Source organism: Megascapheus bottae, chromosome 11 (genome assembly GCF_031878675.1).
Source record: "Megascapheus bottae isolate mThoBot1 chromosome 11, mThoBot2.hap1, whole genome shotgun sequence".
In the NCBI taxonomy this organism is placed as follows: Eukaryota; Metazoa; Chordata; class Mammalia; order Rodentia; family Geomyidae; genus Megascapheus; species Megascapheus bottae.
In genome coordinates, this window is record NC_143519.1 from 38,782,395 (window position 1) to 38,794,739 (window position 12,345).

Consider the following 12,345-nt stretch of genomic DNA (forward strand, 5'->3'; position numbering starts at 1 on the left):
TATGCCAACCTCCTCCTCTTCTCCATCTCATAGTCCCTCAACCTCTTCTTCATTTGCTGACTTTGTCATATCCTTCAGGTCTTTGTCCATCAATGGTTGTAAGTGAACATCAGTCATGTCATCCTCAGGACCCACTTTTTATTTGAATTTGCAGTAATCTGGGTTCTTTGAATGCTTCAGACAACAGGCACACAGAAGTTAATGAAGGTCATCGTAAATGTGTGAGTGTAATTGGGAAAATAGATACAAGGGAACTTTCTTGTCCATAAAGAATTTCCACTTACTGTGTCACTAAACAGAGGATTGTCACTGCACAATTTACACATTTAACAATTGCTGAAATTAAAAAGTCAGGAAACGTGAGCATCGGTACCAGTTTTATTTGTAACTAACCACATACAAATCACTTACCAATAATAGCTAACATCTGTTCCCTAATATATCACAAAGCAAACTGTTCCAAAGAAAACCTTACTGTAGACACAGATACTAGTTATATTATCCTAGGCTCCAACTAAAAAGGCTAGAATGACAAATTGGAGAATTTCTTACATATAAGTTGTAGACTTTAATTGTAGACAGATAATGTGGTTGAAACCAATTCATATCTTCCTTTTCAATCTTAATTTTTAAAAAGCTGGGCTAAGGATGCAACTCAGTGGTAGGGCACTCATGAGTCCATTTAACCCCAGCACTTCGTGCACACTCATTCGCCTATGCACACATACGTGTGCATACACACACACACCAAAGAAGATTTTAAGTTGGTCCCACAATAATAACTGAGAAACAGCTTTCTATGTTATAACATCCCAGATATCAAATGAAACAAAACATAGATCACATTTTCTAAAAGGGCACATTTGATCTTTTAGAAAAATAATTACTGCAACAGCAAGCATAATATTCACTTTTAAAAATGTCAAACATGGGGGCCTGGAGTTTGGCCTAGTGGTAGAGTGCTTGCCTAGCATGCACGAAGACCCAGGTTCGATTCCTCGGTACCACATACATAGTAAAAAGCTGGAAGTGGTGCTGAGGCTCAAGTGGTAGAGCTCTAGCCTTGACAAAGTCCAAGGAAGGACAGTGCTCAGGCCCTGAGCTCAAGCCCAGGACTGGCAAAAAAAAAAAAAAGTCAAACATGAAGCCGAGGGCAGTGGCTCATGCCAATAATCCTAGCTACTCAGGAAGCTGAGATCTGAGGATCAAGGTTCAAAGCCAGCTCAGGCACAAAATGACTTGAACCTCTTATCTCCAATTAACCTCTAGAAAATGGGAAGTGGTACTTGGCTCTAGGGTAGGGTGGTAGCCTTGAGCTGAAGTGCTCAGGGAGAATGCCCAGGCACAGAGGTAGGGTGGTAGCCTTGAACTGAAGAGCTCAAGGACAGCGCCAGGCCGAGTTCAAGCCCCATGACCCACCAAAAAATAACAAATGTCAAACATAAATAACATAAAGAAATACTGTTTTTTTAATTCTTTGTATCAGCTTCTTTCATTTTCATCTTATGTTGCTCAATTCAAAATATTAGTTCCCCAACTTAGTACATTTCTCTGAACTCTGCCAAGATGTAAGAAATATAAGTGTTCTGGGCCGGGAGTTTGGCCTAGTGGTTAAAGTGCTTGCCTAGCATGCATGAAGACCCGGGTTCGATTCCTCGTTACCACATACATAGAAAAAAGCCAGAAGTGGTGCTGAGGCTCAAGTGGTAGAGCTCCAGCCTTGAGAAAGTCCAAGAACAGTGCTCAGGCCCTGAGCTCAAGCCCAGGACTGGCAAAAAAAAAAAAAAGATAAGTGTTCTGCCTCTGTAGACACTGAAGTGGAGTTAGCATGTTATAAAATAAAGGTTAGGAAGATAACACTAAGTGGTGATAGAAAATGTTTACTTCATAAACATCTGGACACCACACACATGTAACATGAAATAATTATGTAATAAACTCTTAAGTAAACATTTTCCTCCATCTAAACAATGTCAGCTTTATGGGATTTATTAGCTCTAGACTTTTCTTTACAATAACAGAAAAATAAAAACCTTTTAGCAAAACACTAAACACAAACATGGGATGTACACAAATACCATAGTAAAATAGACTTATCTCTAGAAAAGTATTCTAGAGAAAATATTTTTACTGGTCCCAAATGCCATCATACACTTATGTCCTTTAACTTTTAATACAAAAATACTATTAAGCTGATAATAAAGAACATTAACCACTTAAAAAGTTAAGAAAAGCCAGCCATGGTGCTACATGCCTGTAACACCAGCAGTCATTCAGGAGGCAAATATGGGAGGAGGACTGAGAATGAGTTCAAGGCCAGTATGGGATACACAATCTCAAAAATGCAGTAAGACAATTTTTTATAGTTGAGATAAATGAATACTGATCTCAATAAAATAGTGATTTTATTTACATATATTTTTTAAACCAGTTTTTCCTAACTGGAGCTGGTAATGAATACCATTGTTACAGCTAGGCTGAGGTAAGATCCCTTTAAGATCAGTTTCAGGTGAGCAACACAGCAAGATCCTACCTCCAAAACAAAGAAAAAAACAACAGCAACAATAGAAACCAAGACATACTACTTTCTGAAGAATCCTCTAAGACAAACATCAAAACTATACAGCCCAGGGCCGGGAGTTTGGCCTAGTGGTTAAAGTGCTTGCCTAGCGTGCACGAAGACCCTGGTTCGATTCCTTGGTACCACATACATAGAAAAAAGCCAGAAGTGGTGCTGAGGCTCAAGTGGTAGAGCTCTAGCCTTGAGAAAGTCCAAGGACAGTGCTCAGGCCCTGAGCTCAAGCCCAGGACTGGCAAAAAAAAAAAAAAAAAAACTATACAGCCCAAATTTAGAAATTACATAAGCTTTTTAGGGCGACAGATACAATTATGTGTCCAGTGACAAAAGGATTATTTCTGATTCAAGAGAGCATGTAGCATGTTGAGATACAAAATATACACCTACAAAGCAAGGCAGCAGCTTTTCTTCTTTTTTTGCTAATAACTGATACTACTACTTGAATATAATTTCACTGCCAGCACTACAGGCATATGTTACATATGCAAATATGTTTTATGTCTTAAAAGTTTTCAAACAGAATCCTTTTTCATTGTTGCTATTTTTACTTTCAATAAGCCTAGAGCCTTTTACGACTATTGATAAACCATTTGATCACTCTAATACATATTTTTCTTCACAGGAAGAAAAACTAAAAGAGCAAACTATAACACTCCTAATTTTTTTTTTTTTTTGCCAGTTCCGGGGCTTGAACTCGTTGTGGGCACTGCCCTTGGACACATTTTGCTCAAGGTTAGCACTCTGCAACTTGAGCCACAGTGCCACTTCCTGCTTTTTCTTTGTATACCATACTGTGAAATCAAACTCAGGGCTCATGCATGGTAAGTGAGCACTCTACTACTATTGGCTACACTCTTGGCCCCTAAAACAAAATTTTTTAACTATATAGTTTAACATTCTGGAAAGAAGATATCCTCTTTTCAAAACATCAGTCTATATCTAATCACTTTTCTATTAGAAAAATTATAATTCAAAAGTAACAGCATCTGTGGCCTGTGATGTAAAACTTAGTAGACTAGTGTAACAAAATATAAACAATACTGGACTTTTAGGATAGTGACTTACAAATAAGTTGATCTAAGTACTAAAATTCTGTAATAAGAAATTAACATCTCTAAACTACACCTGAAATTAAATCAACTCCTATCTCCTCAGGAAGAGGCAAAAGGTATCTCTTTTACTTTCCATAGCAGTAAAACATCTTAGTGTTTCAACTTAGTTTCAACAAATCCTGCTGATCCTATTCATTTCACTAAGTTGGTACCTGCACCCAAAACTCTTCATCAGAAGAACTTGAGCTTCCTGAGTCAGATTCCAGCTCACTGAACCCTCCTAGGTCCCATTCAGTACTCGATTCACTTGGTATGTCATCTTCTTCAGTAAGAAAGTTTAGACCAGGTTCAAGGCAGGAAGTATAAACACGAGCTGATAGGCAAAAAAAGTTGGAGTCAAACTGCAAAAGGCCTAAGGAAGTACTTATATTAATCCATCGATCTCCTCTACTATCAAATTCATACACAGTCACCCTGTTCTTTTTCCACTGGGGTGTATGTGAGGTGATAAGTAATAATTTTTGCTCATGTTTGATAATACGGTAGTTGTTGGTTTCTGACACAATGGGAATGCTATTAATCTGCCTCCATTCTGCCCTAATTGGGTTGTAGACCTTCATGACTGGGATGTCACAGATACAATAGATCTCATCATTGAAGACACAGGCTTCCTGAAAGTCACTGCGCTTAAGAGACACACACTTCAGCCATAGATTGTGGTCAGGATCGTAGCAAAACATGCGCTTACTGTTGAGAGCATAAAGATAGTTCTGAATTACCATTATGTCAAAAGATATAAAAGAATGAGGTAGTGGGGCCACAAAGGCCCACTGGTTTCTCTGAACACTGTAGCATTCCACTTCCTTCAGTTTGACTCCAGTAATAGGGTCTCGTCCACCCAAGATGTAAATGTAGCCACTCAGATAGGCCACATCCATGCCCTCACGACACAAGAGGCGGTCAGCCAGTTGCTGCCAACTATTTTGGGCTGGTTTATACACCCAGAGGTCTTTCCTGTGTTGGGCAGCTAGATAGATGTCATGGTCTGGAGAGACACAGACAGCTAAGGTGGTGACAGTCCTACTGTGAGCAAGGGGGGTCAAAGGTGATGGCACTTTGTAAACGATCCCTGTGTATGGATCACAACAGAGAAAGGGATCTTTAGGATGTCCAAAGAAGATCACCATTTCCTTGGCACACATTCCCAGCCTCTGGGGTGGTTTTTCTGCCACAGATACAACAACAGAGCTGCTGCTGCTCGGTAATAGCATTACAGACTTTCGGAACTCGTCGCCACAGTGCATCTGAAGAGCCCCTTCAATAACGTCCAGGCAGTACTTCTTCACAATGGGCTTGGTCAGCAGCCCTTCCAGGTAGTCCCGGTCGTCTTCAGTGAAGTGAGCCCAGCGCACACACTTCAAGACCTCGGCAGCACTGGGACCTCGCTCTTTGGGCGCGGCCTCCAGCCACTGCACGGCCACGTGACAAACGGTCCGCTCGCTCTCGATGTCCAGGCTATCCAGGCGCAGGACGGCCAGCAGCTGGGCCAGGGTGAGGTCTGCCAGCGTCTCCTCACGGATGGCGCCCATCCTGCTGAGCTGCTTGAAGTTGTGCGCGATGAAGGACTGGGCCTGGGCCCGCAGCTTGTGATGGTCGAAGGCGTCGGCGAACTTGAGGATGGGGGTGCAGTTGGCCAGGTCCAGGCGGCGAGCCAGGAAGGAGGCGCAGGCCTCGCGCACGTACTCCAGCTGCAGCATGTCGGAGGCGGCGTACAGCCGCTGCACATTGGCCTCGCTGAGGGACACGCGGCCCGTGTAGCAGTAGTCCACCAGCACCTCGAAGGACTCGGCGTCCACGTCGTGGATGGTCACGCTGGCCTGCTGGCTCTCGTACATGCCGCCCGTGAACATGCTCTTGAAGTAGGGGCAGGCGGCGGCCAGCACGTTGCGGTTGCAGGAGAAGAGGCGGCCGGTGCCGGGCCCGCTGCCGGGCGTCACCACCTCGATGGTCACGTCGCACAGCAGCTGCGCGTCGTAGAAGGCCTTGAGCTGCGCCAGCAGGGCCGCCGAGTGCGCCGCGTCCTTCAGCTCCTCGGGGCCCGTGAAGAAGGCCGACACCGAGGGCTTGGAGATCCTCTTGGGCCGCCTCCCGCCGCGGGGGCTGGCGAGGCGGCGGGAGCGCGGGGCGTCTTCCCGGGCCTGCATGGTGGAGATGGCGGCCGGGCGAGGGTGATGGCGGGAACTCCGCTCCTCCTCAACCTTCCCTTGCCGCCGGGGTGGCCAAGCCAAGTGGATCACCGTTCCATTTACTTAATTCAGCCCTATGCAGAGAAGCGCCTTCCTTTGTCACGTCGACAAGTCCGTTCGAGGCCCTTCCTCTGCCTCTACTCGTCCTGCCAGTTCACCTCCAGCCGCTGCCGCCTCAAAAGCCACCCAAGACCTGCCTCTCCCAGGATGCCTTTCGGGCCTCCTGGCGCGAAAGAGACCCCCCAAATTCTCGGACCCGGAGGTGGACCAGGGTCATCGCTGTGCATGCCGGAAGTTGTAGTTTGTGTGATGTCGCGAGGTTTCGGATGGTTCCACAGGATGGTATTAGAAAGAAAGTTCCCAATGTGTTCTAATTGATTTTATGGTTGTAGAACTGAACCTCAAGTTTGGAATCACCAATAGTATATTTCTAGCACATTTGCTTTCTCTCTTCTATAATTCTCTTCTTTGTGAAATAAGAATAGAATTTGATAAATTTTGTAAACATAAATGAGTTAAACTGCACTGGATATAGAACTGCCTCAATGTTTTTTGTAGAATACTAGAAGAGGCAGTTCTTAAGATATTTAAAAATGGGGTTTTCTTTCTAAAATGTATGAAAAAAAATGAAGCATCTTTAATTCGAGGTCATGATAGAAAAGCATAGCTGGGCGCGGTGGTTCACGCCTGTAATCCTACCTAATCAGGAGGCTGAGATCTGAGGATCAAGGTTCAAAGCCAGCCCGGGCACAAAAGGATCTGAGACTCTTATATCCAGTTAACATCTAGAAAATGGGAAATGGGGCTTGGCTCAAGGGTAGGGCAGTAGCCTTGAGCTGAAGAGCTCAGGGGCAGCGCCCAGATCGAGTTCAAGCCCCAGGATCCACAAAAAAAAAAAAAGAGAGAGAGAGAGAGAGACAGACAGACAGACAGACAGACAGACAGACAGACAGAGACAGAGAAACAGAGAGACAGAGAGAGAGAGAGAGAGAGAGAGAGAGAGAGAGAGAGAGAGAGAGAGAGAAGAAAATTAAAATTACAAGTTACTTCAGACATCTCCGCTTCTGTTTTTTATAGATGTGTTTTTTAGCAATCTTATGGTTACAGGAAACATACTAGTGCCAGGAACTCTTATGAACTCCACATTCCCTTACCATTATCTGTTGTTAGCATCTTGCATTAATGTGTGACATAAATATGATAAATAAAATTTCTACATTAATATTAAAGTCTATAGTTTCTATAACAATTCACTATGAACAACCTGAGCATTTTAACAAATGTTGTTAATGTGTCCAACTTTATAGTAGCATATATTTTCACTGCCCTGAGTCTTGTACTCAAAAAATTTTTTCCAGTGCTAGAGATGAAACTCAAGGCCTCAGACATACACCTTAGTCTCACCACTGGTCATTTTACTCTGTGAGTTATCAAGAACACAATATCTCTTTTGAAGGATAGAGTTTATTTTTAAATTCTAACATCAGATTTCTTCTTCCTGAGATAAAAGGATAACTCCTATGGGTTTAGTAGTTGTTATTGCTGTAACTGGATCTCTAGCTTTTTCTGGTGTCATCTCTCAGTTAAGTCACCATTTTTACAGGAACTACCTCTAATCCTCTGGGGACTCTTTATGGTTTTTTTTTTTGTTTTTTGTTTTTTTGTTTTTTTGGTTTTTTTGCCAGTCCTGGGCTTGAGCTCAGGGCCTGAGCACTGTCCTTGGACTTTCTCAAGGCTAGAGCTCTACCACTTGAGCCTCAGCACCACTTCCAGCTTTTTTCTATGTATGTGGTACCAAGGAATGCTAGGCAAGCACTTTAACCACTAGGCCAAACTCCCGGCCCTCTTTATGTTTTTGTATTTCAAAGCCTGAGGCAGTGAAGTAGACAAGGACTTTCACTGGGAAGTACCTTTACCCATGTTATCTACTACGAGTTTCTCTCAACAAAGTAAGGAATTTGTCTGTCCCCAATTCCCCCCCACCCTTTTTTTGCCAGTCTAGGGACTGAACTCAGAGCCTAAGGACCGTCTTTGAGTTTTTCTCAATGCTAGTGCTCTACTACTTGAGCCACAGCACTGCTTTTTCTGTGTAAGTGGTACCAAGGAATGGAATAGGGGTCTTCATGCATGCTAGGCAAGCACTTTACCACTAGGCCAAACTCCCAGCCCCACCCAATCTCTTTGTCTTATTCCAAGAGAAAAAGCATACCAGATGCAGGATAATGCCAGGACACCTCCAAAGGCAAACCGGCTATCAATATGTATCTTAAACGGGAAATACTCTTAAGCCAGAAGAAAAGAATTTTCTTTGTCCTGATCAACAAAATTTACCAGATCGTTCCAACACCCTTATTCTTTTGCTCTGTTGGCTAGTAGCCCAAGTCTCCCATAGTGTTGTCCTCTTTTCCTTGACCCTTTTTTCTTCCCATTAAAACTTTTGCCTTTTACAGCAGAAAGCTAAGGGACAGACCCTGAATTCAAGCCTCAGTACCAGAGGCAGAGGGGAGAGGGTGTGCTCAGGAATGGGCTAATAGCAATACAGCTTTTTCTTAAGATTATGGGACTGCCTACTGCTGGTGAGTTATTACAGCCCTTTGAGGAAAGCATTCAGATATGCACAAAGGAGGGTGTGATGTATTATTATAGAATATACCTTGGTCGGCTGCCTGATTCTAATGCATGTGATCAAAGCCTAGAGAAAAGAAAGCACTCAAGTAAATACAATTAAAATTTCATTAGGCCATCTACTATCATAAAACCCATTCTATCTTTTTACATTTTTTTTTTGCCAATTTTGGGGCTTGAACTCAGGGCACTGTCCCTAATCTCTTAAACTCAAGGCTAGCACTCTACCACTTAAGCCACAGCACCACTCCCAGTTTTTGCTGTGTATGTAGTAACCAAGGAATTGAACCCAGGGCTTCATGCATGCTAGGCAAGCAGTTTACCACTATGCCTCACTCCTGGCGCCCCCTCCCCCTACCTCCCCCACCAGTCCCAGGCTTGAGTTCAAGGCCTGAGCACTGTCCTTGGGCTTTCCTCTACCACTTGAGCCACAGCATCACATCCAGCTTTTTCTGTGTAGGTGGTACTGAGGAATCCAATCCCAGTCTTAGTGCATGGTAGGCCAAACTCCCGCCCTACTCCTGGGCCTTTTTACATGTTTTGTTTGTGCTGATTCTGGACTTGAACTTGGAACCTAGGTGCTGTCCCTTAACATTTTTGTTCAAAGCTACAGCTGTATTATTTGAGCCACAGCTCTACTTCCAGATTTTTGATGGTTAGTGGGAGGTAAGAATCTCATGCACTTCATTGCCTGGGGTGGCTTTGAACCTCAATCCTTAGATCTTAGCCCATTGAGTAATCAACTATTACAAATGTAAGCTATGGAAGCCTAGATCAGATTCGTGTGTGTGTGTGTGTGTGTGTGTACATGCACACACACACACATACACACATCCAGTCTAGGGACTTGAGTTCAGAGCCTAAGAGACTGTCACTGACCTTTTGCACAAGCACTTTACCATTTGAGCCACAACTCCAAAAAAGCTCTACTTTTTTGGAAGATAAGAGTCTCACAATGGGCTTGGTGGCTCACGCCTATAGTCCTAGCTACACAGGAGGCTGAGACCTGAGGGTTGTGATTTAAAGCCAGCCTAATCTCCAATTAACCACCAGAAAACTGGAAAGTGATGCTGTGGTTCAAGAGGTAGGGCAGTAGCCTTGAGCTGAAGAGCTCAGGGACAGCTCCAGGCCCAGAGTTCAAGTCCCACAACCGACCAAAAAAAGTCTTACATACTTTCCTGCCCAAGCTAGCTTTGAACCTTAATCCTCAGGTCTCAGCCTCCTAAGGAGTTAGAATTAATAGTCCTGTGCCCCTAGTGCCTATCCAGATTCTATCTTTTTAACATTAACAGATCAAATAAGTCAGGTAAACTTTGCTTTATTAAATTGATAAAGTTCTCCCTGATGACCAATCCAGTTTAATAACAGGATTTTTAGATATCTTCCCATAATTCAAAGGTATGAGAGATAAAAAAGAAGGAGAGGAAAGTGCCTTAGGTTGGATCTTTCCAATTTAAAGACTACTAGGATTTGCTAACTTAACATGAAATTAAAGCAACAGGAGAAGGGAAGCTACAAAAGAGCTCCTCAGATTTGTTTTGTGGCAATAGTGTTAAATAAAACAACAAGAATAATTTTATTAGGCCGGGAGTGTGGCCCAGTGGTAGAGTGCTTGCCTAGCACACACGAAGCCTTAGGTTCAATTCCTTGGTATCACCTACACAGAAAAAGCTGGAAGTGGTGCTGTAGCTCAAGTGGTAGAGTGCCAGCCTTGAGAGAGTTCAAGGACAGTGCCCAGTCCCTGAGTTCAAGACCCAGAACTGGCAAAATAACTTTTTTTTACTGTTATTATTAAGGTGTTGTACAGAAGAGCTACCATTCTAGCAGTGAGTTCACTGGATAATATCATCCCTTCATTTACTTTTCCCCCAGATTTCCCCTCCCATCCTGTCCACAAGTTACATAGGTCATTTTCCACACAAGTGATTCTGAATAGGATGATTGCATTTATAGCAGTTACCTTTTAAAACTTCCTTAGCAACATGTACAGCAAACCAAAAGGATTCACAGGTACTTGTGGAAAGGTTGAAGAAATTGGAGAACCATGAGTTAGGGCTGGACTTGCATATCACACTGCTGTTTTGTTTTGACCAGCATACATTTTACATTTCTAATTCTCTACCACCTTCCTAAAATATAAAGAGAACATCTCTCAATGTCCCTTGTCCTGTAAGGAGCATGATTTACAATAGCACATTATTTCATAATTGAAAATACTGTTTGGTCTTCTGGGGAAAACCACTGCGTCAGAATTAATTTGCAGCTCCAGAGGCAAGCAGGTTGCTATAACAACCCACACCAAAAAAGGTATAATTGCTCTCCCTCAAAGCTGGAGAACTCAGTAAATGATAAGACACATAAATGTAAGTGTTTGTTATATAAACTCAAATAGGCACCAAAAACATTCATTTCATCTTTTATACGCATTGATGGAACGCCTGGCTCCATGCTAGGACCTGAAAAAAAGACAGACATGGTTGCTCCTGGGATGGAGTGCACATTACAATGGTAGAAATAGACGACAAAGAGAAAAAAGTAATCATAAGCAATTTTACCATGCAAGAAAAAGCACCATAGAAAGTAATAGATGTCGTGAGGCTGGGAGTTTGGCCTAATGGTAGAGTGCTTGCCTAGCATGTATAAAAACCTGGGTTCAATCTCTAAGTACCACATAGATAGAAAAAACTGGAAGTGGTAGGGTGGCTCAAGTGGTAGAGCTGTAGCTCTGAGAAAGCCTAAGGACAGTGCTCAGGCCCTGAGTTCAAGCCCCAGGACTGACAATAGATGCTGTTACTGGACAAGAAAAGAAAGGCTGTGTTATGTGTCAATACTGGGTATGTTTTTGGTGGAATGCTAGTCATAGTGACTAACAAATCCTGCTTTTATGATATAGAAGCTTTAGCAAAGCAAAGTGATGAAGGATGGGGTTTTGTTTCTTTAATTATTTTGTTTTGTTTTAAGACAGAGTCTTGCTAAGTAGCCTAGGCTGCCTAAATAGAAATAGCTATGCAGACCAGACACTAATCAAGATGCATTGTACTCACAGTCTGACTTATAGAATTGTAGCCTCTTTGTAGAACTACCTAATTATAATAAAAATTTAGACTAAGATATTACTTAGCCAGGCACAGTGGCTCACACCTGTAATCCTAGCTACTCAGAAGGCTGAGAGCTGAGGATCAAGGTTGAAAGCCAGCCTGGGCACAAATGGAACTGAGACTCTTATATCCAATTATCCTGGAGAAAGTGGGAAGTGGGGCTTGGCTCAAGGGTAGGGTGGTAGCCTTGACCTGAAGAGCTCAGGGACAGCCCCCAGTCTGAGTTCAAGCTCCAAGACCCACAAAAAAAAATTTCCTCTTGCCTCAACCTCCCAAGTGCTGAGATTATAGGTATGAACTACTATTCCTGGTTTTTTTACTGTCTTCAGTAATAAAATAATTTAAAGAAAGAAATATGATTGCCAACTGAAGCCTTAAAATTAATGTTTTCAAAATGAGGGGCTCAATGTTGTACAGGCTGGTCTTGAACTCCAAAGATTCAAGTTCAAGTGACATTATCAACACAGCCTCTCAAGTAACTGGGGCAACAAAACTTGACCACGTTACTAGTTTGTTTTTTTTCTGCAAGATTTTGCTACATATGATTCCCCATATTTCCTTTGAATTAGGTAGATTCAACATGAAAATAAGTCATTTGTGTGCTTTTACAATGAGGATTATTTCATAGCAGCTTTAGTCATCATAGCCCAAACTAAAAGTTCGAATCATTTAAAAAATGGTTATGGAATACTGTAAAGTTGTATTCAGCAATACAAAGGACATGGGCTACATTTTTCAAAGTAGAT

The 12,345-nt window shown here is 42.7% G+C and overlaps 1 protein-coding gene across 1 annotated transcript; it reads right to left on the bottom strand.

The window, feature by feature from the left end:
- Window positions 1-2,828: 2,828 nt before the first annotated feature.
- On the bottom strand, window positions 2,829-5,978 carry LOC150056914 (kelch repeat and BTB domain-containing protein 6). Its single transcript, XM_090342073.1, has one exon. The coding sequence runs from the start codon at window positions 5,832-5,834 to the stop codon at window positions 3,831-3,833; it is 2,004 nt and encodes a 667-aa protein (XP_090198199.1). The 5' UTR covers window positions 5,835-5,978; the 3' UTR covers window positions 2,829-3,830.
- Window positions 5,979-12,345: the final 6,367 nt, after the last annotated feature.

Excerpts from the sequence above, each read along its gene's own strand:
- LOC150056914 (XM_090342073.1), bottom strand. The coding sequence starts at position 5,834 with ATGCAGGCCCGGGAAGACGCCCCGCGCTCCCGCCGCCTCGCCAGCCCC.